Source organism: Hemiscyllium ocellatum, chromosome 36 (genome assembly GCF_020745735.1).
Source record: "Hemiscyllium ocellatum isolate sHemOce1 chromosome 36, sHemOce1.pat.X.cur, whole genome shotgun sequence".
Classification (NCBI taxonomy): domain Eukaryota; kingdom Metazoa; phylum Chordata; class Chondrichthyes; order Orectolobiformes; family Hemiscylliidae; genus Hemiscyllium; species Hemiscyllium ocellatum.
The window spans coordinates 5,452,687-5,480,268 of record NC_083436.1 but is presented as its reverse complement, the minus strand read 5'-3'; the positions used below and the strand labels follow the sequence as shown (position 1 = coordinate 5,480,268).

The 27,582-nt window shown below is 39.6% G+C and overlaps 1 protein-coding gene across 3 annotated transcripts in view; it reads right to left on the bottom strand.

The window, feature by feature from the left end:
- The window catches only part of LOC132833349 (transmembrane protein 144-like), an 82,883-nt gene that overhangs the window by 13,822 nt on the left and 41,479 nt on the right, over window positions 1-27,582 (bottom strand). For 2 of the 3 annotated variants that reach the window (XM_060851539.1, XM_060851540.1), the window contains exons 6-11: window positions 21,273-21,353; window positions 20,846-20,927; window positions 15,831-15,910; window positions 9,350-9,468; window positions 4,035-4,154; window positions 218-315 (exon numbers count right to left, since the gene is read on the bottom strand). In XM_060851539.1, the coding sequence (XP_060707522.1) occupies window positions 218-315; window positions 4,035-4,154; window positions 9,350-9,468; window positions 15,831-15,910; window positions 20,846-20,927; window positions 21,273-21,353 (580 nt within the window). The remainder of the gene's footprint in view (window positions 1-217; window positions 316-4,034; window positions 4,155-9,349; window positions 9,469-15,830; window positions 15,911-20,845; window positions 20,928-21,272; window positions 21,354-27,582) is intronic. The other variant, XM_060851541.1, reaches the window with a different exon arrangement.

Below are 27,582 nucleotides of genomic sequence, written 5' to 3'. Positions count from 1 at the left end.
AATTGTCAAATGCTCTGAAAACTTTCACCTAAATATAAATGCATAGTGTGTTATGATAACTGTTTAAACAAAACTGGGAAATTGATAATGTTTTTCAGATGACACAAAGCTGTATGGATTGAGAAATATTAGTGAAACAAGGTGCAATGTCTTTGGGAAAATAAAGAAAGTACATCCCCACAATCTAGAGCATAAGGTTAGGACCTGATCAACTTACAGCGGTGATTATTGGAAAACTAACGACTGCACTGAGGAAATCATTGGCCAGAAACCAGCAGCAGTTTGCAATAGCCCACATCACACCTGAAACAAAGCCTGACAAAGAAAATAGTACATTAGTTTTGTCTTCTACTTAAGTTTTTATAAATATCATGTACAGTAATAACATATATCGTTCTGACAGTGAGCCTGGGCTAAAATTGTATATTTTCTTTTCAGGATGTCACATATTTCAGCATCTTGTCACAAAACATTTATCCATATTTTGATAACCAGTATTGTAATTTCATTGAAGTCTGCTCTTAATGGGACATTCACAGAATTAATAAATAATGCCAGTTCATAACATTCACTCGAAGTTTAGTTCTTTAATTTAGGTGGGCAATCGAGAAAGGTTCAAACAGAAATAAAATCAATTTCTTGCAATTAATTTCCTTTCTCTTCAGTTATCAGCTCAATATTCAACAAAATATCTCGGGTTGTGACAGAATGACTTATTCCAATGTGGACTGGGACTCCTACTACTATCCAGTAGATGCTGGAGTCATTTTAAATTCTGGGAATAAGGTCACAGGTATGTGTTAATAAAAAGAAGTATTGAGGAATCTATCCCAGGAAACGACTAAAAATCAAAGTGGCAGTTTATTGCTCTGATGTAACAAGCAAGAGACTCTTAACAAGACAAAGGATTAATTCATCTGACCTGCACATCTTTGGATTGTGGGAGGAAACTGGAGCACCCAGAGGAAATTCACGCAGATATGGGGAAAATGTGCAAACTCTGATTCTCTTTCCCCCGATTCTGCGAGACCTGTTGAGTTTCTCCAGCACTTTTATTCCATATTCTCTTTGGCTAAAGAAATGACACGGGTTCAATTCTCACTTCAGGCGACTGTCTGTGTGGAGTTTGCACATTCTTCCAGTGTCTGCATGAGCTTCCTCTGGGTGCTCCAGTTTCTCCCTCAATCTAAAGGTGTGCAGGAAAGGTGAACTAGTCATGCTAAATTGCCCATAATAATAGGTGCGGTGTCAGGGGTAAATATAGGGTAGGGAAATGAGTCTGGATGGGTTACTGTTCGGAGGGCTGGTGTGGATTTGTTGGGCCTAAGGGCCTGTTTCCATACTGTAGGGAATCTTATGTATTTTACACAGTCACTAGAGGGGGGGGGGGGGGGATCAAACCTGGGTCCCTGGCGCTGTGAGGCAGCCGTGCTAACCACTGAGCCACCGTTCTTGATAATCATCAAGAAGTTCACAAACCAATCAGAGGTCATTTCTTTACCCAAAGAGAATGTGGAATAAAAGTGCTGCAGAAACTCAATAGGTCTGGCAGAATCAGTGGAGAGAGAAAAACAGAATTAACATTGAGTCCAAAATGAGCGTTGTTTGAATACATCTTCTAAATTTACTGTTTTCTCTCTCTGCAGTTATCAGACCTACGGAGCTGCTCCAGCACTTTGTATTTGTTTCAGATCTCCAGCATCCATAGTACTTTGTTTTTAGCTTGTGAGAATATGGGAGTTACAACCATGAAGTTGAAGCAAATTGTATAGCTGCATTTTAGGGACAACTAGAAAAGTATGAGCAAGAAGTAAACCAAAAGCTGCAATGATAAATTTGCATGTGAGAAGAGGAGGCTCAATCATAACTCACATGGCCTGGTGAAATCAAATAGTCTGTTGCTCTGCTTTATATTCTATATAATTGTGACAAAATATGTTATTCATGGAGTGATACGTTAAAATTACCAATGTTTAATAAGGCTTAAGATAATGGGAATGTCACATGTTAAGCATCTTTAATGTCTATTTAGCTTATCTTGGTAGCATGAATTATATGTAATCTGGGGTCTATGTTGCACATGACATATGGAATCTTGTTTGTTGGAAGCACATCCAGGAAATAAGAGCACATTGCCAGGCAATAGCCCTCTCCAACAAGGCCACCTCTAACCATGCCCTTGGTATTCAATGGCAATAGCACTGTTGAATTTCTCATTATAAACGTTTGGGAGTTACCACTGACGAGAAACAGTGAGCACTGCTGCCTCACAATGCCAGGGACCTAAGTTTGACTCCAGCCTCAGGCGACTGTGTGGCGTTTGCACATTCTCCCAATCTCTGCGTGAGTTTCCTGCAGGTGCTCCTGTTTCCTCCCACAATCCAAAGATGGATTAGGGGAATTGACTATGTTAAATTGCTCACAGTGTTCAGGGGTGTGTAGATGCATTAGTCAGCGGTAAATGTAGAGTTATAGGGTAGGGGTGGGTTACTTTTCGGAGGGTCGGTATGGACTTGTTGGGCTGAAGAGCCTGTTTCCACACTATAGGGGTTCTATGATTCTAACTGGACTAAGTATAGATGGATACAACAGTAATTCAGACTGAGAATTGCATAGCAACTCATCTCCTGACTCCCCAAAGCCTGTTTGTCATCAACAAAGCACAAACCAGATATGGAATACATCAGTATGGAACACATTCCAACCACTTGGGTGAACTCAAGAAGATCAACACTATCCAAAGCAAAGTAGCCTGTTTGATTAACATTGCTTTCACCAACTTAAACATTCACCCCTACCTCCACCATTGACACAGTCACAGAAGTATGTACCATTTACAAGATGCATTGTAGTAACTACAAATTGCTTTGAGAACATTTTCCAAAACCACAACTGTTACCAATTAGAAGCACAAAGACTGCAAATCCATGGTAATTCCACCCCATATAAGTATGTCTCCAAGCTACACACATTATTAACTTGGAACTTTATTGCCATTTCCTCAATGACACCGCATCAAAAATTTGGAATTCATTCCTAACAGCATTGTGGATGTAGCTAAACCAGTTAATTGCTGTTGTTCAAGGCAGCAGCACACCACCATCTACTGAAGGGAAACCAGGATGGGTAACAAAAGCTGTTCTTGCCAGGGATGGCCATCTTACATGAAAAATATTAAATAAACATTGAATACTATCTCATGTCTAATAATTTGTTTAAAAAGTTTGGGTAGCACTCAAGCATCAGCATTAAAATACCTCATATCTATTTATCTAATCATCCTGTTCAGAGATTTTATTCAGAGCAGGTGGGACTTCAAACCAGGCCTCTCGGTCAGGGTAGAGATGCCACCACTGCACCACAAGTACTTCCTTTACCATATAACTTATCAATATAACTCAGATTCATGGCTTAGCTTACAACAGATGTGAATAAAAAAAAAACTAGGGAACCTTCTCTGAGCTGCCTCCAATGCTAACATATCTTTGGATATATAATGGGCTCAAAACTGTTCACAGTATTCCATCTGTGGTCTATCTAGTGTCTTTCTATGGTTTTAACAAACCACCATACTCTTCGACTTCATTTCCTTACAGACCAACATTTCATTTGCCTTCTCGACTATTTGCTGAACATGGAAGACAGCGCTTTGTGATTCATGGGTGAGGAGTCCCAAATCCTTCTGTTACGTATTTTTCTGACGTCTTCCTCCATTTATTCAGTTCCTCTATTCTTCCAAAGTGCAATACGTCACATATTTCCACATTGTATTCCATGTGGAAAGTTTTATCCACTTGTTTAACCTGTTGATATCCTGTCTTTACCGGGTTCTTTGCCAATTGCTTTAAGTCGCTACTTAAAACTGACCTCTTTGACCAACTTCTTGAATACCTGATAAACAAGTATGTTAGTATTGATAATTTCACCTCCTTAGCTAATTGTTTCATTGTGTAACAAAACGTATTAAAGATTTTGTTAAAATATTGACAAATAGAAAAATAAAAGACAGTGTACAATGACATTCTACTTCTTACCTGGCAGTACTGCTTTTGGGTAAACCTTTGGCCTGTTCTTCATTATTGCACAATAGATCAGAAAGTAGACTGTACTCGTGAGAAATATGCCACTAAAGTGTGCAAAAACATAGTCTAGATCTGAGAGTAAAGCAAATTTTTACAATTACCCTCAAGTCTGTTCAGATATTCCGTTAAGTCATAATATTGGTCACATTTGGTTTTCTGTCATAAATGCACTGATTTAAAGTAAATTTGATTAATACTGGTCTTTAGACTGAAAAATAAGTGACCCTTTAATGAAATGAGGTTTGAATTTCATTGCAGCAGGAAAAGAAATCAGAAAATCTATTGGGCCATTTAATTGACCTCTAGAATTTGATTCAAAGAAGGAACTTTAATCAAAGAAGAGATAATTATTTAAAGACTGATTGAAATTTCTTGGGGGGGTCTACCAGTCTCCTGTCATGATTCAGAAGAGAGACCAATAAAACTCAATGGTAAACTGTGGAGGTGCAGTTCTTTCAATTCCCAAGAGATACCTTTAGCACCTTTTAAGTTGCAGTGTGGAATCAAGGGCAGTAACTTCTTTTGGTAGGGGATCCTAGTCAAACTTGAAAGTGGAACCAGTATTGCCATGGAACCAGTATACCCAATGATGTGAGACTTACCAGGTCCCTCTAAGAATGCATATAGATACTGTCGGTAGACTCCAGGCAAACCAACTGGTCATAAGAATTCAAAAACAGCTTTTTAATACATAACTGAATTGTTCATTTGAGGTGAAAGGAACACTGTGGAAATTGGAACCAGGACAAGCACCATCTCCAACTGAAAAGGGATTTCAGAGAAAAAATTGCTACCAATTAAATCCGTTGGAATGGAGATGAGGAGGAATTTCTTCAGCTGCACTCAATGACAAAGAGGGCTGTGAAGGCCAAGTCATTAACTATATTTAAGACAGAGATCAAGGGTTATGGGGTGAAGGCAGGAGAATGGGTTAGAGAAGCAGATCAGCCATGAGTGAATGGAAGAGCAGCCTCGATGGGTTGAATGGCCGCATTCTGGAGCAATGTTTGTCTTTTTCACCATTGCCATCATTGAAAAGGTGTTAACTCTTTGTTTTTTATTATCATTACTTCACCAGTGTCAAATTGCAATGGCAAAAACTAGTTTGTAACTTTGTTGTGTTCACGTTATGTTGGCACATTTCCACAGAAAGCTACTGAATAAATCACTTAATTTATGATGCATATTTCTAATTATATACAATGAATAACAAAATCTACAAACAGGTCAACAGAACACCCATGGGATCACCAATATCAGATCTTGTAGCGGAAGCAGTAATGCAGAGACTTGAACAAGCTGCTCTTCCATCTATCCAACCAAACATGTCATCCCACTATTAAAGAAAGGGAGAGGAAGCCCAAAAACTATAGACCAGTTAGCCTACCAATATGGTGTCAGGGGAAATAAATGAAATCCTGATGAAGGATTAGGCCTGAAATGTCAACTCTTTTGCTGCTCGACTGCTGCCTGACTAGCTATGCCTTTTCAAGCGCCACACTTATTGACTCGAAATTAATGAAACCTAGAAGTAAGCATACAGTGGAAAAATATAATCAGAGCTGGCTTATAAATTGATTTGTAAAGTGTGGGCCATTAATGAATTCAATTGAGTTTGTGAAGAGGTGACTAAAGTAACACAGAAAATAAATACAATCTTTTATTTGTGCGATCTTCCAAATGTTATTTGGCAAAATCCATGAGACTGTTCAATAAAGTTAAAATTCATGGAATTCAAGACAAATTATTATCTTGATGAGGGGGTTTAGAAAGTGAAGAAAATCTGCCATCTTTGTTGGGGGCTCAACAATTCTCTGTTTATTAGTGACTTAAGATGTCGAGATAGGAGTCAGCTCAGTGGCAAATAGATATCAACATATATAAATGTAAAGATCTAAAACAAGGACAAACCAAGTATTTTCTAAGTGAAAAAAAATAGATGCAGTCAAGATCCAAAAACATATGGAGATCTGTACAGATCATGAAAATATCATGAACTGATAAAGATGATAATCAAAAAGGCTAATTGGATTTCTGATAATATCTGCTGAAACAGAACAGGTTAGGGTGCCAAAGTCCCAAGGTTACAATCTCAGTAGATAAAGACGAGTTGTTTAACTTCAGGGTCAGGTGATGGGAAGGGGTTTAAAAGGAGAGTCCACGGGCTAAACTCAGCTGGTCCAGCAATTGAACTCTTGCTGCTGGCATTGGTCTGTATTGGAAACCAGGTACCTAACTAACTCAGCTAATTGAGCCAAAGGTCACCGTAATCCCAGAGGATCATGGAATGACCTTTCATTGGAGAAATGACTGGTTGTAGCTAAACATGTATCATCACAACTCAGGCAAGGGATGATGTTATGAAAATGCAACCTTCGTGTTAACCTCAATCTATGCTTTGGTGTCACTCTGTATCGCAAACCAGCATCCAGCCAACTGAGCTAACTGACCCTTCCATAAAAGTGGGCAGAAGATAATTTCTCAGCTATAGAAACCACTGGTTAGATCAGATTTGGACTACAGTGTTAATTTCTAGATACTACACATTAGGAATGGTAATATTGGCCTAAAAACATTGCGTAGTGTAGACGTGCCGGTGTTGAACTGGGTTGGACAAAGTCAGAAGTCACACACCAGGTTATAGCCCAAGTGGTTTATTTGAAATCACAAGCTTTCGGAGTGCAATTCGTTTATCAGGTAATAAGACCATAAGACATAGGAGTGGAAGTAAGGCCATTCGGCCCATCAAGTCCACTCTGCCATTCAATCATGGCTGATGGGCATTTCAACTCCACTTACCAGCATTCTCCCTATAGCCCTTAATTCCTTGTGACATCAAGAATTTATCAATCTCTGCCTTGAAGACATTTAGTGTCCCGGCCTCCACTGCACTCTGCGGCAATGAATTCCACAGGCCCACCACTCTCTGGCTGAAGAAATGTCTCCGCATTTCTGTTCTGAATTGAACCCCTCTAATTCTAAGGCTGTGTCCACGGGTCCTAGTCTCCTCGCCTAACGGAAACAATTTCCTAGCGTCCACCCTTTCCAAGCCATGAATTATCTTGCACGTTTCTATTAAATCTCCCCTTAATCTTCTAAACTCCAATGAATACAATCCCAGGATCCTCAGCCGTTCCTCGTATGTTAGACCTACCATTCCAGGGATCATCCGTGTGAATCTCTGCTTGACACGCTCCAGTGCCAGTATGTCCTTCCTGAGGTGTGGGGACCAAAACTGGACACAGTACTCCAAATGGGGCCTAACCAGAGTTTTATAATGTCTCAGTAGCACATCGCTGCTTTTATATTCCAACCCTCTTGAGATAAATGACAACATTGCATTCGCTTTCTTAATCACGGACTCAACCTTTTAGTTTACTGTTTACTTTTAGAGAATCCTCGACTAGCACTCCCAGATCCCTTTGTACTTTGGCTTTACGAATTTTCTCACTGTTTAGAAAGTAGTCTACGTTTTTATTCTTTTTTCCAAAGTGCAAGACCTCGCATTTGCTCATGTTGAATTCTATCAGCCATTTCCTGGACCATTCTCCCAAACTGTCTAGATCCTTCTGCAGCCTCCCCACTTCCTCAGTACCACCTGCCTGTCCACCTAACTTTGTATCATCGGCAAACTTTGCTAGAATGCCCCCAGTCCCTTCATCCAGATCATTAATATATAATGTGAACAGCTGCGGCCCCAAAACTGAACCTTGCGGGACACCGCTTGTCACCGGCTCCCATTCCGAAAAAGAACCTTTTATCCCAACTCTCTGCCTTCTGTCAGACGGCCAATCCTCAATCCATACCAGTAGCTCACCTCGAACACCATGGGCCCTCACCTTGCTCAGCAGCCTCCCATGTGGCACCTTATCAAAGGCCTTTTGGAAGTCTAGACAGACCACATTCACTGGGTTTCCCTGGTCTAACCTACTTGTCACCTCTTCAAAGAATTCCAACAGGTTAGTCAGACACGACCTCCCCTTACTAAATCCATGTTGACTTGCTCTAATCAGACTCTGCTCTTCCAAGAATTTAGAAACCTCATCCTTAATGATGGATTCTAGAATTTTACCAACAACCGAGGCTAGGCTAATTGGCCTATAATCTTCAATCTTTTGTCTTGATCCTTTCTTGAACAAGGGGGTTACAACAGCGATCTTGCAATCATCCAGGACTTTCCCTGACTCCAGTGACTTTTTGAAAGATCTCAACCAGTGCCTCCGCTATTTCCTCAGCAGCCACCTCTCTCAGAACTCTAGAATGTATCCCATCGGGGCCAGGAGATTTGTCAATTTTAAGACCTTTTAGCTTTTCTAGCACTTTCTCTTTTGTAATGGTAACCATACTCAACTCAACCCCCTGACTCCCTTTAATTGTTGGGATATTACTCATGTCTTCCACTGTGAAGACTGACGCAAAGTACTTGTTAAGTTACGTTGCAAATCAGCCAGATCATATTGAATACAGAGGGGAACAGATTTCCAGTGTTAAATGACCATTCTTTTTTATTTCTATTTCTCAATGTTCATAAGCTTTTAAGGAGTAAAATGTACATGCTCTCCGGATGATATTTAGATAAAGTGCAGATGTAAATTTATTTGAGAAAACGATACAGAATGGCACTTGGGAGATTTCAGTTGAGAGTGTGGTGCTGGAAAAGGGCTATTTTAAGGTTTTAAAAGAAATTGAGTCCTGATGAAGGGCTTTTAGCCAAAACTTCGATTCTCCTGCCCTTCGGATGCTGCCTGACCGGCTATGCTTTTCTAGCACCATACTCTTGACTCTGATCTCCAGCATCTGCAGTCTTCACTTTCACCATCTTGGAGTTTTCAGCCTAACATCCTAACCATTTTAGACCAAGCAAAGGAGATCAGATGACCTTGCAAAGAAAGGCCAAAAGTATTGTATGGATTGACTGCTATCAAAGTGAAAGTCAGAACTGCAGATGCTGGAGATCAGAGTCGAGAGTGTGGTGCTGAAAAAGCACAGCTAGTCAGGCAGCATCTGATGAGCAGGAGAATTGACGTTTTGGGTAAGAACCCTTCATCTGGACTCAATTTCTTTGAAGACCTTAAAATAACCCTCATGTACTTTCTTCCGAAGATATGGTACACATTTAGTTTAACCGTTTTGTAAACTGGAAGTGCCCTATCATTAATGTCTGTATTAAAAGTAACAGTGCCAAACTTATGTGAGAATTGCTCTGCTCTTCTGCCATTGCCTCAGCAGAGAATTGACAGGAAAAAAGCATCTACAAATATTCTTACCGAACTGGCTTGCATTTTTATATTCTGTTTCGTTCTTCAGAGCTTGGTTCTTGATATAAATTACAGGCACAAAGCTAGAACCATACAATAACCCTGCCGTCACTGCAAGGCACGAACCTCTAAAGTAAGTGAGAGGAAGGGAACAAGAATCAGTTCAAGAAGAATACAACATATTACATGTTCCACATTTTGTTAAGTTTGTTCCAATATTTGGGACTGAGTTCCTTTAATAGAATCTTGTTTCAATGGGGGAAATCATTTTGAAATGGCATCTCTGACAAGGAGCCTCGGCCATCTTGAGCACACAATGGATAGTTGGATACAATGGTTACAAAATTCCTCAGCACCTGCAAATTCTCAGATCTGTACAATGTACTTGATGACTGAAGTTTCCAATTGGGAATAAATATTGGATGTTTTGCAAGACATTAAATGTAAAGTTATGTTCAGTCAAAAGATCTCCAGCTATATTTTTCTTCCCATTTTTCCTGATTTGACCCAAGCATTCCAAACATTTTCTACTTTAAAAAATAATAATTAAAGATTAAATCCTAACTTCTATCTGTTACCTAATCCTCAATCCATATTAATACATTCCCTTCAATACCTCAAGCTCTTAGTTTGTGTACCTTTTATGTGGTATGCCTTCTCAAATTCTTCCTTATCAAGTCTGTTTGTTATATCCTCAAAGGACCCTCAAAGCAAATTTGTCAAGCATGATTTCCCTTTCACAAAACCACATCGACTCTAATGGATTGTGTTAAGCATTTCTAAATGTCCTGCTGTTTCTTCATTAAAAATGGACTCTTGACATTTTTCCTATTGACAGGTGTCAGCTTAACTTGGCTGTAGATTCTTACTTTCTGTTTTCTTCCGTCTTACACAAGATGTCAAAAAAGCAACTTCCAATCTGCTGGAGCCCTCCCAGAATCCAATTGAGTTCTGGAATATTTCAAACATTGCCTCCCCTGTTATTCCTTTAAAACCCTTGGATGTAAGCTATCAGATCCTGGCAACTTCAGTCTTAGTCATAGCGCTGGCTAGATGGCATATTCTGCCACTGGGTGTTTTTTTGGCATGGGGCACTTAACATAGATTGGGTGGCTAGCTCACTACCATTGCACCAGGCTCAATGTAACATTGTGGTGATGTTCTTTACAGAGGCCTTTGCAGGGGATGTTCTGGTGTCAGAGTAGCTGTTGATTGTTTGTTTCCTCACATTGTATCAGAAGATAGTTGTGCTTCTGTCAGAAGCAATCTTCTTTTAGCAGTGTAACATTATTACCTCAAATGTGACTCTTTCATTCTCGCATGCATTATGATCATAAGAAACAGGAACAGGAGTAGGCCATTCAGCCTGTTCCACCATTCAATAGGATCATGGTTGATCCAACATACCTCACATCTATTTGCCTGCCTTTCCCCATAACCCTTGATTCCCCCACTGATCAAGAATCAATATCAGTTGTAAATATACACAAGGATTCTGCTCCCCAGCTCTCTGTGGCAATCTTGCAAGAGATGAAATACCTCCTCATTTGCATCTTAAATTGGCAATGCTTTATTCTGAGACTATCCCATCAGCATTTACTTTGTTAAGCCACTTAAGAATCCCATATGTTTCCATAGGACCAACTTGCATTTTTCTTAACTTCAGTAAGCAGAGTTCCAACCTGTTTAAGCCTCTGTTCATAAGAGGATCACTCCATGATGGGGATGTTACTAGTAAACCTTCTCTGAACTGCCTCCAATAAAAAAAATCTTTCCTTCAATAAGGTGACCAAAACTTCTCTCAGTACTCCAGATAAAGCCTTACCAGCACCTTGTACAGTTTCAGTAAGACTTCCTTACTCTTATACTTCAACTGACTTGAAATAAGAACCCATCTTCCGTAAGCCTTCCTGATTATCTACCACGGAGAAAGTGAGGACTGCAGGTGCTGGAGATCAGAGTCGAAAGTGTGTTGCTGGAAAAGCACAGGTCAGGCAGCATCTGAGGAGCAATAGAATCGAAGTTTCGGATATAAGTCCTTCATCAGGAAGAGCTTATGCCCAAAATGTCAATTCTTCTGCTCCTCAGTTGCTGCCTGACTGCTGTACTTTTCCAGCAACACCCTCTTGACACTGTTTACTTGCTGGATCTGTGTGTGAGCTTTGTGATTCATGTACAAGTACATCTAAGTCTCTTTATGTTCAGCTGTTCTCCATTTAAATAATACTGGCCTTTTGTGCTCTGTTCTTAAATGAACAACTTCACTTTATCCCACGTTATATTCCATTTGCCAACCTTTTGCCCACTTAGTTAAACAATATCTCCCTGTAAATTGTTTGTATTCTCTTTGCAACTTGTCTGTTTTTGCATTGTCTGCAGATTTGGCTATGGTACATTCACTTCCTTTGAACAAGTCATTAATATAGATTGTAAACAGTTGCATTACCAGTGCTGATCGCTGTAGAACCCCAGCTGATTACAGGTTGCAAAATTGAAAAAGAAACCCTTATCCCCACTCGCTGTTTCCTACCCATTAGCCAATTCTCTATTTACCATCCCTCCAGAAACGGATCTTCACCATCCCTCCAGACCTCCCCCCTCTGAGGATGAAAGATCAGTCCTCAGCAGAGGCCTCACCTTCATTCTCCTACGCCCTCGGATTAATGAGTTCAACATGCGGCAAGATATTGAACAATTCTTCCGCCACCTTTGCCTCCGTGCCTACTTTTACAACCAAGACTCCCGCCCACCCTCTGACGACCCCTTCTCCCGCCTCCAACACACCCCATCCACCTGGACACCCCGTGCTGGCCTCTTACCCGCCCTCGATCTATTTATAGCCAACTGCCGCCGTGACATTAATCGACTCGACCTGTCCACCCCTCTCACCCACTCCAACCTCTCATCCTCAGAACGTGCAGCCCTCCACTCCCTCCGCTCCAACCTCAACCTCACCATCAAACCGGCAGACAAGGGAGGCGCGGTAGTAGTTTGGCGCACCGACCTTTATACCGCTGAGGCCAAACGCCAGCTCGCGGACGCCTCCTCCTATTGCCCCCTTGACCATGACCCCACCTCCCACCACCAAACCATCATCTCCCAGACCATCCATAACCTCATCACCTCAGGGGATCTCCCATCCACCGCCTCCAACCTCATAGTCCCACAACCCCACACCGCCCGTTTCTACCTCCTGCCCAAAATCCACAAACCTGACCACCCCGGCCGACCCATTGTCTCAGCCTGCTCCTGCCCCACCGAACTCATTTCCGCGTACCTCGGCACGGTTCTGTCCCCTTTAGTCCAAGAACTCCCCACCTACTTTCGGGACACCACCCACGCCCTCCATCTCCTCCATGATTTTCGCTTCCCCGGTCCCCAACGCCTTATCTTCACGATGGACATCCAGTCCCTGTACACCTCCACCCCCCATCACAAAGGACTCAAAGCCATCCGCTTCTTCCTTTCCCGCCGCAACAACCAGTACCCTTCCATTGACACCCTCCTTCGACTGACTGAACTGGTCCTCACCCTGAATAACTTCTCCTTCCAATCCTCCCACTTCCTCCAAACTAAAGGAGTTGCCATGGGCACCAGCATGGGCCCCAGCTATGCCTGTCTCTTTGTAGGATATGTGGAACAGTCCATCTTCCGCAACTACACTGGCACCACACCCCCACCTTTTCCTCCGCTACATCGATGACTGTATCGGCGCTGCCTCGTGCTCCCACGAGGAGGTTGAACAGTTCATCAACTTTACCAACACCTTCCATCCCGACCTCAAATTCACCTGGACTGTCTCAGACTCCTCCCTCCCCTTCCTAGACCTTTCCATTTTTATCTCAGGCGACCAACTCAACACAGACATCTACTATAAACCGACTGACTCCCACAGCTACCTGGACTACACCTCCTCCTACCCTGCCCCCTGTTAAAAACTCCATCCCATATTCCCAATTCCTTCGTCTCCGCCGCATCTGCTCCCAGGAGGACCAGTTCCAATACCGTACAGCCCAGATGTCCTCCTTCTTCAAGGACCGCAGATTCCCCCCAGACGTGATCGACGATGCCCTCCACCGCATCTCCTCCACTTCCCGCTCCTCCGCCCTTGAGCCCCGCCCCTCCAACTGCCACCAGGACAGAACCCCACTGGTTCTCACCTACCACCCCATCAACCTCCGTATACAGCGTATCATCCGCCGTCATTTCCGCCAACTCCAAACGGACCCCACCACCAGGGATATATTTCCCTCCCCTCCCCTATCAGCGTTCTGCAAAGACCACTCCCTTCGTGACTCCCTCGTCAGGTCCACACCCCCCACCAACCCAACCTCCACTCCCGGCACCTTCCCCTGCAACCGCACGAAATGCAAAACTTGCACCCACACCTCCTCCCTTACTTCTCTCCAAGGGCCCAAGAGATCCTTCCATATCCGCCACAAATTCACCTGCACCTCCACACACATCATCTGTTGCATCCGCTGCACCCGATGTGGCCTCCTCTATATTGGGGAGACAGGCCGCCTGCTTGCAGAATGCTTCAGGGAACACCTCTGGGACGCCCGGACCAACCAACCCAACCACCCCGTGGCTCAACACTTTAACTCTCCCTCCCACTCCACCGAAGACATGCAGGTCCTTGGACTCCTCCATCGCCAGAACATAACAGCACAACGGTTGGAGGAAGAGCGCCTCATCTTCCGCCTGGGAACCCTCCAGCCACAAGGGATGAACTCAGATTTCTCCAGTTTCCTCATTTCCCCTCCCCCCACCTTGTCTCAGTCGATTCCCTTGAACTCAGCACCGCCCTCCTAACCTGCAATCCTCTTCCTGACCTCTCCGCCCCCACCCCACTCTGGCCTATCACCCTCACCTTGACCTCCTTCCACCTATCACACCTCCATTGCCCCTCCCCCAAGTCCCTCCTCCCTACCTTTTATCTTAGCCTTCCTGGCACCCTCTCCTCATTCCTGATGAAGGGCTCTGGCCCGAAACATCGAATTTCCTGTTCCTTGGATGCTGCCTAACCTGCTGTGCTTTAACCAGCAACACATTTTCAGCTCTGATCTCCAGCATCTGCAGACCTCACTTTTTACACAATTCTCTATTTATGCCAATATACTGCCTCTAACACCATAGGCTCTTGTCTTATAATCTTTTGTGAGGTTCTTGGTCTGTTGCCTTCTGAAAGTCCAAATACAACATATGTACAGCTTCCCCTCTATTCACTCTGGTTGAGAATTTCTGTAAAAACTCTAATAAATTAGTCAGACACAATTTCCCTTTCATGAAATCATACTGATTCTGCTTGATCAGATTATAGCTTTCCAAATATGCCGCTATTACATCCTCAATAACTGACTCGAATATTTTTCTTAATTTACCCCACCATTTGTTTTGGTCTGCTTTTATAATGATTGGTGCACACACAAAGAAACATGAATATCTAAGATTGCAAGAGGGCCCTACTGTTACATTACACTATCGTACAAGGAGAGACAGTTCATTGGACATCAAATTTCTTAAGAGTGAGGGATTCAAATTGCTTTTGGAGCAACTAATGCAACTAAACTAAAAAAAAAATCTGTGGCTCAAACTTTATCACAGCCACACACAAAAGGAATATCTGAGCACTCCAAGACCCACCAGCAGACTGCACAAAATGTTGAAGGCTACCTAAGCAAGAAATAAATGAATGTTGTGGTTCTGTTCGCCGAGCTGGGAGTTTGTGTTGCAACACAAAGTCCCAGCTCAGCGAACAGAACCACAACAATGAGCACCCGAGCTACAAACCTTCTCCCAAACTTTAAATAAATGAATAAATAACATAACTGTCTCATTATTGCTTATATCATTTTGGATGCTGTTTGAATCAATTGTCATTAAAGATTGTACATTCAGAGGCCAGTGTAGCTTTATCCCACTTTTAATTCACTTGCAAATTAACTGAGTTCACATGTCCATACAAGGTTTATGCAATTCAGTATTTAGTGCCTGTCCAGTGTATTGTTCATGTTGCACTCATGCAAAGTTACATATCAGGAGATTATCTTTAACAAACAAATGCCCAGTGAACATGAGGTCTGGTTTGAGGACTTGGCTGTTTGAAGGTTAAATTAAGTGAAATGTTTTGATGAATGATGAAACTATTTTATTTTGAAAAGATTATTACCAAGAGGTGCATTTTTTTTTTGGCAAGGTCTCCCTTTGAAACTGACAGTGTACATCTGGAGTGTTATGTAAACACTCCAAGCTCTACTTTGGGGAGGCCTCTGCTCTGAATAAAATTTGGGGCCACAGTGAGGTGTGCAGTTTGAACAAGTTCATGCTCTCATTGAGGCAAGTGTGCTTCAGCACAGGATTATACTCAGCGTTGGTGCACAGCCTGAACGTCAATAACACAAAGCTTTTTTGATCTCGAAGACCACAAACATTCATCATTGGTTTAAAAGACATTTACATCATTTTCAATGAAATGCACACTACTTACACAAATCTTTTCTTTAGTGGACTAAGCTTGTCTACCCAGGATTCATCTGTCAAGATAATTTCTTCACTAGTATTTATATTCTGTATTTAAAAATAAATGCTGTTAGGCACTTCCAAAACAGTATCAAACTCCAGTTATAACAGCTTACATCTTTAAGGGGAATAAATAGTCTCAGAAAATTCAAAGATCCATAAATCAAAGTAAAGCTAGAAACTTTTTTTTTTAAAAGAAACTCGTGTATCTTTAGCAATTCTTGCTTGTAGGATATTATGATGTAATAAAATTCATGGCATGGAGTTTGGATTGCATGAGATTCATAACTAAACAGATTGCTACATGCTGTAAAGTTTAAACAATTGTTTTCAGCATTTGAGTGGATTTCTTAATGAATCACCAAATTAAAGGTAGCTTGTGGTAATGATGACAACACAAGGCTGTGCAGGTGAATTTCTTCATCGTAATAATGGTCTAGTGTGGACAGCAGAACTTTCCCAATATCGTTTTCATACCAAAAGAATAAGAACACAAAATAATAATGAACAAGAACACATCACTATAATTCCATCCATGTTGCAACTTGCACATAAAATCTACATCATTCAAATAATCTCTAAATGCATCAAAAACACTCTGCAACAAAGCATGTCTATATTAATGCAATAACAGTCTACCTAATAAAGGAATATTATATTTGGAAAGCTACAAAAAAACTAATAACACAATTCAAAATCTAACAATGATGAATTGCATTTTGAAAACTGATTTCAAAGAACCTTGCACTAATTAAACAATTAGCTCAAAAGAAACAGAAAATGCTAATCAGGATGGAACCACAATTGATGCTATGTATCATGACTAAAATTCTGTTGTTTATTCCCCCAGAATTAATTTGACACTTGCTTAAATCATTAAATGTACAAACACATTTACTCTCTACATCTTTATTTAATTATTTTTCTAATGGAATGATCTGCCAAAGTTAAATCTTAATAAATCAAGCCTGCTTTTGAAGACTTAATTTGTCCTCAATTACTGTCTCTTTTGTTTTCTTTCCCATTGCTCCCAGTCATTTGGTCCTTGTCCATTAGCAGTGGATGCCAGTTGTTTGTGTTGAGATTTGAAAAAAAAAACTAATACTTTTAGAGGGGAAAGAATGTTAAGGGACAGAACTCAAATTGTCTCACATAACACGGATGGGGTTCAGATGCCCAATGAACATTCCCTTTAATATAGATTTACAACATGCCATTTGCTTATTGTCCTGTGGTCCGAAGTGTGACAATGTGTTACGGACCAGGCTAGACCTCCTCAAAACGTTTCAAGAAAGTAGCTCAGACCCTAATTTTGCTAGGATATTCCAAGAGAGGTGCTGCTGATCAAACCACTTAGTTTTAAACAGTACAGAATTTATCTACAAGATTACCAAATGAAACACAAATAAAAGTGAACAGAATAACTGAACTTATCCGAAAAGCCAACAGATTATCCCAACTTGATGGTGCTGTTCCCAATATTTGCAACAATCCCATAAACACTCCTTGGTACAAAAGGAAAAATCAAACACAAGGTCTTACAGAAGGGACATCAGAGAAAGAGAGAGAGGAGGCTTGGATGTGCTTTTCTTGGATCCAGCAGCTTTAAAAAACTACTGCTAAAAACCAAACCAGAGAAGAGCTAAGCTGGGAGAACTGGCCACTTGTACAAGTGTTTTTTTCCCCAAAAACCTGAAAACCTGTTGTCTGAGGCAGTACTTATTAGCTATGATCAAACTGGCCCTAAAGTCCTTCAACTTAGACTTTTCGGAGTTTATGTTTATTACGACCTCTCTGAAATAAATTCCAAGGACACCATAACGTTGTTAAAGGAGCAGCATCATCACACAATGTAAACTTCAGAACTTGAAAAACTGTTCAAGGACTGAAACAATCAGCAATAACTCGTCCAGGAATAAACTGTTTCCTGAGATAAAAGGAAAGGCAAACCGTAATAAAGGAATTGAAAGCAATTAACAATCGCTTGGGAAAAACAGAATCAAAGCAACACAAACAAGCTGTTTCCTAAGAGAGAGAGGAGGTAACAACTGCTTGGTAACTAGTTGCCTTGTGATAAATGGGCAAATAAGATTGCCTAGAGAAGACTTTAAGGAGTTATTGGCAGGGCAAGCTGTATTTTGAACAGACAGCTAACATGAATGAAACAAAGAACAGAGAAGCTCCCCTGATAAGAAAATCAGTTGCAGAGTTAGTGACTTCACAAGTGTCATGAATTATGTCACACCACAAGCTTAAGAAAATCCTATAAGAATTAAACTGCTGGAATCATCATCAGCTGAACAACACTTCACAAAAATCTAACCCTGGAAGATATATCCAGAGACGAATTCTGTTGGTTGGATTCACAACTAAACTCTACCGTTAATTGGCTAAGTAGGGTTGTGAGGTTTAACTTGCCTACTTGAGGGGTTCTATTTTGGTTGCTACATGCAATAAAGTTTAAACAATTGTTTTCAGCATTTGAGTGGATTTCTTAATGAATCACCAAATTAAAGGTAGCTTGTGGTAATGATGACAACACAAGGCTGTGCAGATGTATTTCTTCATCGTAATAATGGCCTAGTGTGGACAGCAGATTGTACAGCTCTGCTTGTACAGCTTAGGGGGAACATTGTTTGCTGTATTCAGTAAAATGTCACTGAAACTGTAGGGAGAAATGTAAGTACTTATGTTACCAATGTTTTGTTGAATTAAAAACAGAAAATGCTAGAGATACTCAGCAGGTCCAGCACCATCAGTGAAGAGGAAACAGACTTAACATTTAAAGCTGATGAACCATTCTGATAAAAGATCTTTGAATAAAAATATTGGAAGATGTTTAATGACAGTCATGGAGGCATCAATCAGGAACTTGACTGGGCAGTGGTTGGCTTTCCCTGACCACAAGGGCAGAAGTGCCAACTGATGTGAGTTGACAATCAGAGGCTGGTAGCTTTCCTTGCTCTGTGGAGGCAATGGTTGCTGTTGGTACTAACTCACATGAGGCTTAAGATTGTTCATGGATGCAGACTTGGGTGAGTGGTGGCAGGAGGGGTGAATCACAGAGTTGAGTCGGTCAGTAACAATGGCAAGTGACTGGCTGTTAATGGGCTAGCACCTTCCTAATGCAGGCTTCCTTAATTGAGTACCCTCATATTGATCTTCTCACCATTGACTTAATCAGGGCAATGGCAGGTAGGTGGCAGGATCACCATTTGCAAACCATCTTAGACGTTAAATTCCACCAGTTGTCTCTGTCTCTTTTCATAGATGTTGCAGTTGTTTATTCAAACATTACCTATCATTAAATGTATCTATTATTTTATCCTCTTTCTCTGCATAATAAATGTTATTCATCTCAACATAGATTCAACCAAGGTAAATGCAGCAACGTTTGCAGCTGTTGTTAAATGTCTTATGATCAACTCTCAAATTGACAAACTATAAAAAATTAAAACCCCAGGGAAAATACAGTTCTATTGTGACTTTAACAGATCTTAATTATATAATTGCCCCATGTATTGCTGATCAAACAGTACCACTGTATTTTGGAATTTTGATATATTTTACATGTTTAAACTGCATAACAAAAGATTTTGCACTGTTTTAGATTAGTCATGCAGTTAGTGATGCAACTTCAACAAAGTTTTTGGGATCAATTGCTTCTCTTATGACGATTAATTCTAAAAAGATACAGAAGATATAATTTCCAAATCATTTATAGTATCCAGGTATCTCCAAAACAGGGAGGAAGGTCGAGGGAATTAGACTTATATGCCCAGGTTTCTTCACTGTGGTTGTAAATGGATGTGCAGTCATGGGCATTTCAAAGAGCTAATGTTGGAATTGCAGAAATTACCATGCCCCCACTCAAAATCCCAAACCTTTGCCACAAATTTTCTGTGATTCCTACTGTTCAGTCAAAAGTTGAAATATACCCCAGAAAATTAACTGCATAATTTTATAAACTGTCCCAATGAAATTTCATCCCATCAGACTGCAGTGAGAAGGGCCAATTGCCAACAAATATGAAATCTGCAATACATTCCCTCAAACCTGAAGTAGGGTCCCTATTTCCTTCATTATTTCCCCCCAAAACTAGGCCCAGACCTTGAACACACCTGAATTCAGCACTGGCCATGGTAAAATGCATTGTGGGTAATTCTTACTCTGTATCATGCCAAATAGGGTAAAGAAAAGTCTTGCTCTTCAGAATAAGTCCTCTTCATCTACCTTGACAGGCACAAAAATGTTTTTCCACAATAAAAGTAACTTGTATGTAAATTGCACTTTTCACATTTGTAGGGCATTTCAGAGTTAACCGAATTTTGAAGCAAACAGAAGTGAAATACTGCAGATTTTGAAAATCTAAAACCACCAAACAAGTCAGGCAATAGCTATGGAGACCTGAGATACCGATTACTTTCTTTCTCTCACCACTGACCTATTGAATATTTCTAGCATTTTTAGGTTTTACGTTTGGTGTGCAATTATAACAGATAATTTTCAAAAATAGGACATAACTTGCAAACAGCAAGTGTTACAAAAAGTAAGTGAAAAATACTTAATTATTGCATGAAGAGTGTTGGTCAGTCCATCAGAACTTTCTATTTGTATTTGAAATGTCCCATATGGGTCTTTCCATTCTATCCAAGCAAGTCGTTAAGGTCTCAGTAAAATCTTAACTGAAATACACAATCTAAACTACAACACTCCTTCAATACTTTTTCAGCCTAGATAATACATTTAAATACAGCAGCCATAATTTTCTGATTTGAAGTAATAACAAAGTGACCAACAGAGGCACAATAGAAGAAAACAAAAAGCACCTTACTGTTCAAGTTTTATGTGATCCATTATTTGAATACAACATTCACAGAATACATAGTCAAAATCTAAAGGCAACACAAAACAAGGAATTTATTCAAGAGTTTGCTCCAGTGAAAGAAATTTTCCAAGACTCCACAGGGAGGTGCTACTTACACTGTCAATTAGTAATGGAAGTGTTGATTCAGAATGATTTCTAGTATTTACATCACTCTTGACAAAGAAAAATATGGTGGCACTAAAACAAAAAGTATTAAAATCAACATATTAAATTTCAGACTATAAATTCAATGAAGCTTTAGAATAAATACATTGTATTTCATTAGAACAGTTAAAGTTTCAGATGAATGGAAATTTTTGTTACCCCACAAATCCCTTTCACCACTATTTTGTTAGGTCTGGAGTATGAATTACTGATTGACTAAAATAATAACACGTAAAAAATGCTAAAAAATTGCTATTATATAAAATTAACTTAAATATAAATCAACATATGTTTCCAGATCAATTAATGTTATAAATGCAGTTGGTGAAAAGCAACTGTATCAACTATTCTTAATTCAACTTGGCTGGACAGGTTTACCTTAAGAAAGACAGAGCTGCTCCAAGGTAGTTTAACCAAGGTTTTGCCACTTCTTCAGGGTCGATGCCAAACCAACCAAATCTGAAATAAATGATGTAATACAATTCTGATGAACTGTTTTTAACCCGAAATATTATTTTTTTCACTCTTCACAAATGTTGCTCGAGCTGCTGAGTATTATAACCATTTTCCATTGATCTGCATGTTCAAAACTTTAATTAAATGAATCACAACACAATCAAAACTGAGCTTTGCATCATTATCCCATAATGCTCCAATGGAAATTCCTTATTATTTTTCAAAATAATTAATAAAATGAAGCATTTCTGCACCCATCAAGTTGGAGATGGTAAAGGGATGAAGGAAGTTGTCAAAGAATGATGCATCTGGAATGCCACATGTAGGGCTAAACAAAACTGGGGTGGACAAAACTTATATATATGGAAGAAACCAACAAAAACACTCAAATGTAAGATGATAGACAGGAAGAAAAATAGGATAAAAAAGGTATAGCAAGAGTTTGCAGGTGTAAGAGTTAGGGAGTTTTGTTTCATTATAATACAGAATTAAAGTATCTAAAGATTCTTTTTATGCAAGATTTAACTTATGTCAGTGGGTAATTAGTTTTGGAACTGTTCAATCCCTTTAAACTTTTATCATTCATGACAAAACAACAATACGCGTCAGAATATATTATATAGTCCATCTTGTGAATACCGATGATTGCTATCCATTTATTTTACACACACTTTGGATAGCCTTTTAAATAGATATGGTTTAGATATCATTAAATATTAAATAGATATGGGTTGTTAAAGTTTTAAGTACGCAATCTGTATTTAAAAGTAAAATAGCCAATCCAACCACCTCAATAAAACTCATCAGGCAGCCGCAAGAAAACAGATAGTCATTTAGAAGTAACTGATCTGATCAAATACACACAGATGCAGTAAGACAAGTGGCGATTTAATTAAAAATTCACACTAAATAAGCAAAACTGCAGTCAATGAGCTAATCTTGGTTCTTACCTTGGAAGAATGGACATCAGGTGATCATGCACTACTTATGTTCCCCTCACCAATCAAAACTTAATTATGCACTGCCTGTGCCATACCATTACTCAGGTTGTGGTAAAGGGTTAACGCAAAAAGGCCTGCTACTCAGTAGTACCATGTGTATGAAGAAGACAGGAGCCAGCACCCTAGCCAACCAAGGACCATATTCTACTGCCGGTCGATTGAGTCCACTGCCTTAAGTACTAGTTTTGTTGTACTCGTTATGACTATTCAATAAATTTATGAACATAATCTAAACATACTCATACCTGAAGTGGTTTCAGATTCGACCAGAATCAGAATCTTACAATTAATGTTAAACTGGATTGCAGTGTCAAACACAGGAAGGGCAAACATGATTTCTCTTTCACAAGACCATGTTGATTCTGTTTGACTGTATTATGATTTTCCTTAATCATGGATTTCAGTATATTTCTGGTGACGGATATTAAATTAACCCCGGTCAATAGTTCCTTTGTTTCTGTCTCCCTCCTTTTGAGAAAAGAGGGGTTATATTTGTAATCTTCTAATCTGCTTGAACCTTTCCAGAAGTAAGGAATTCTGCAACCAGCTCTCTTAAGGGACTAGGAAGTGTGCTGTCAGATCCAGGGATCTTGCCAGCCTTTAGCCCATCGTTTTTCTAGCACTTTTTCTCCATTGTTAGTTCTTCCCTCCCTTTTGCAGCTTGATTTTCAGCTATTCTTGGGATGCACCATCTCTTCTACTGTATAGACAATTTTAAAAATACTTTTTCAAAGTCTCATTCTCTCAGGAACCAATATCTACTTTGATTACTTACTTTCTTTTTATATATTTGTGGAATATCTTACTATTTTTATATTTTTTGCTAGCTTACTGCCATATTCTGATTTCTGCCTCTTCATTTCCATCATCTTTGTTTTCTTTTCAAATTTTCTCAACATTCAGGCTCACAATTAGTCTTTGCTGCACTGTGTTCATCCTTTAATTGTGCTACTATCTGAATTTCCTAACAATACCACATCCTCCTTGTATTGTCCTTTCTTTTTACAATGGAAAATATCTCTGATGAGAGCTATGAAATATGTCAGATCTATCATCTTGCCTTTTAATGTACAGTCCACTGTCACCAACTGAATATGAAATTTTATCATGTTGTGACCACTCTTACCAAGAGGAATATTCATGAATCCTATTTCATTACATATTATCAAGGCTAAAATAAAAAGGTGATTCCAGAATATGTTGTTCTAAGAAACTGTTCAAAATAGACTATGAATTATTATTCTTGGTTTCCTTTGCCCAACATACTTATCCAATCAACATGAAGACTAAATTCGCATATGCTATTTTCAAATCCTTAAAACCTCTCTTTTTTTTATTTATAATCTGTCTCACACTGAGGCTACCACTGGAGGGCCCATAAATCATTCCTGCTCGAGACCTCTTCCTCTTGTTACCTCTTATCTAGATGCTAAAGGAAAGATTTTATTAAAGAATCCATGCTCAAGATTCCATTTTATAGTTAAGTCAGTTTCATGGAATGATATTTACGTAGTCAGTAAATGACTATAATTGTCTTCATAGATGATTGCTTGAAACTTCTAACAAATACATCTATTTGTTCAATTTTTCTGTACCAATTAGGGCAGCTTTAGTTTTGTTCACTCGTGGGATGTGTGTGACACTGGCACAGCCAGCATTTCTTGTCTAAAATTTGAGAAGTTGTAACTACTATAGCGGCTTTGTGGAATACTGAGTTATTGGAATTCATTATAAAAGTAAGAGCAATGGTCAAAGAAGAGGTAATACAAGTGTTGTTTTAGCTAAGTTTATAAGGAAAGATTGCTAAGGGAGTTCTGAAGAACAACTGTACTCAACAACTGGCTCAACAATTACAAACCAGAGTCTTCTGTAGCCTTTGTATCACCATAAGAGAAACAGTTCTCAGATAATTAATAATATCTGTAAGAATCATGCCTGCTTTTATTCTTGACTCAAAGTCAACAGTGCTATGGTGATAACAACAATAATTAACAAATGCGCATGCATTGGGATAGAGAAATTCAACCACCGAACCACAGGAGGAATGAGAAACTGTCTGATAAACACAAGACAATACTAGAAACAACTGCTGGAAGCAGGTAGTGACAGGATGAACACAATAATGTTTTCAAATAGAAGGAAAAAAAGTAACTGAGATGAACAAGCAAAGAAACATTTGCCACAAGCAGAATCAGTTGATACCATAAGGATTAGTATCAAGATCAGTATGCTATTGTATCCAAGAAACAGGAGTTGCAACAGACCCATTGCTGATAAAAATAGAGGATCATTACAATGAGGAAGCAGAATTCAGCAGAAGAAGGAAATTTATTGTCAACATCATTAAGCTAAGAATAAATGGAGTCCAAGAGTAAGGAGATTATGTTGAATGTATATAAGATGCTAGTTTGGCTTCAGCTGGAGTACTGCATCCAGTTTTGCCACTGCACTTTTGGAAGAATGTGGAGGCTCTGGAAAAAATGTGAAGGAGATTCGTAAAACTGGCTCCAGAAACGTGGAATATTGGTTATGAAGAGAATCTAGTCATAAAATATTAACACAAATAACAACCATACTATTAGGATGAAAGACAATTTGGAGAAGAATAAATATATTCACTACATGAGCCAGGAATGGTTGAAGAACCAGGCCAACTGAAAATAAGTAAAAGGATATCCCGATTTATGGAGGTACCATGAATTTTATTTATAAGCAAAAGTGATAGGAGAAACAGTTGCCATCTTATACAAGCAGACATTCAATCCTCTAATATCCAATTTTCTTTTGCTTCTACAGAAATTATCAGGAAGAATGCTACAGGCACTAGTATGTTTCAGCATCTCACTAGATTATTTTTCATTGTTAACCTTGGTCCAGAACCATATCCTCATTTGACATGTGCGAACATCTGGGTTCACTGAATAGCAAATCAGAATTATGACCCTGGATGATTGTGCTCCTTAACTCTGGATCCCAGAGATGCCATGGCCAATGATTTGTCGCTTCAACATTACTACACCTGCAATGAGTTTTCTAAGCACCATGGTCAAATGTAAAATATAACTGGCTCCTATGATTTAATACAATCGCTGCAGTGCAGAAGACAGCCATTGGCCCACTGTATCAGTGCAGCTATCTAAATACAATTCAATGGAATATAGCACAGGAACAGGCCTTTCAACTCACCAAGCCTGTACTGATTCTAATCCTCATTTAGACCTGCTAGTTTCCTCATATTGTCCATGAGTAGTTTCTATCTCTTTGATCACTTCCTGTTCATGTGTTTATAACATTGCTAACGTGTCTGCTTCCACCACCTCCACTGGCAGTATTTTCTAGGCCCCCACCATCTTCTGTATGAAAAGTTTTCCCCACACTTCTCCCCTAAACTTTCCCTCTCTCATCTTGAACTTGTACCCTCTTGTAGTTCATCTTTCCACCCTGGGAAAAAGCCTCTGACTATCTACCCTATCAATGCTTCTCAATTTTGTAGACATCTCAGCTCTCAGCCTCCGTCTTCCCAGCAAAAACAATTCAAGTTCTTGTCATAACTTAAACCCTCCAGACCTGGCAATATCCTGGTGAACCTTCTCAGCACCCTCTCCAAAGTATCCATGTACTTCTGGTAGTTTGGTGACCAGAACTGCACACAATATTCTAAATGTGGCCTAACTAAAGTTTTGTTCAGCTGTAACGTAACTTGCCAACTTTTAAATTTGATACCTCGGCCAATGAAGGCTGTATGCCTTCCTGACCACCTTATCCAATTATGTTGCTACTTTCAGGGATCTGTGGACCTCTATGTCCAGATCTCTTTGTACGTCAATGTTCCCCAAAATTTTGTCGTTCATTGACTAATTCACACCTGAATTTGATCTTCCAAAATGCAGCCCACTTTGCATTTGTCCCAATTAAACTCCATCCGCCATTTCTCTGCCCAAATCTACAATCTATCTATAGCCCACTGTATCTTTTGACAATTCTCCTCATTACTGCAACTCTGCCGACATTCACTAAGCATTCAAGCTAAAATGGCTTTCATATAAAACAATGAACAGCGGATACTGAAGATCTAAAACAAACAAGAACAGAAATTGCTGGAGAAACTCAGCAGGTCTGGCAGTATCTGTGAAAAGAAAACAGAGTTATTAATGTGAGTCTAGTGGCCTGTTTTGTTAATTTTCCATTTGGATTAAACACCATCTGCCATTTCTCTGCCCAAATCTGCATTCTAGCTATATCTAGCTGTATCCTTTGACAATCCTCCTCACTTTCTGCAACTCCCCCAATAATTACTGAGCATCCAAACCTAAAAGGGATCTTGCATAAAACAATGAACTGCAGATTTCGGAGATCTGAAACAAACGAAAACAGAAATTGCTTGAGAAACTCAACAATTGGAGATTGGCAGAGTGATGGTTAACTTGATTAAGTATATTAAATTCTGAACAGTCTTGACAAGGTGGATATTAAAAGGATGATTCCTATTGTCATTATTCCAGAACTGGGAGAATTGTTTAAACATTAGGGGCCACCTTTGAGGACAGAGATAAGGACCTTTTCTTCCTCAAAAGACAAGTCGATCAGCTATGATCTTATAATTAAGACCATTAGGAATATGAGCAGAAGCAGATTTGATTTCTTATTGTCACATTGATACAGTGGAAAGTATTCTCTTGTGTGCCAACCAGATAAATTATACCTTACATAAGTACATCAGGGTAATAGAACAGTATGCAGAATATAGTGTCACATCTGCAAAGAACTACATAGAAAGATCAACCCTAATTTACAAGAGGTCCATTCATAAATCTGATAAGAGCAGGGAATAGCTGTTCTTATATCTGTTGGTATGTGTTTTCAAATGTTTGCATCTTCTGCCTGATGGAAAACAGTATAGTTGGGTGGTAGGGGTTTTGATTATGTTAGCTGCTTTTCTGAGGCAACAAGAAGTGTAGATAGAGTCAATAGAAGGAAGGCTGGTTTTCATGTTGGACTGGGCTACATTCACAACTCCAATTTCTTGTGGTCTTGGGCAGAACAATTGCCATATCAAGCTGTGACGCATCCAGATAGGATGCTTTCTATGGTGCATCTATAAAAATTGCTAACTGACATTGTGGACAAGCCAAATTTCCTTAACCTTCTGAGGAAATAGTAGTGTTGGTGTGCTTTCTTGACAGTAGTGTTGACATGGATGGACCGGGATAGACCTTTGGTAATATTTACTC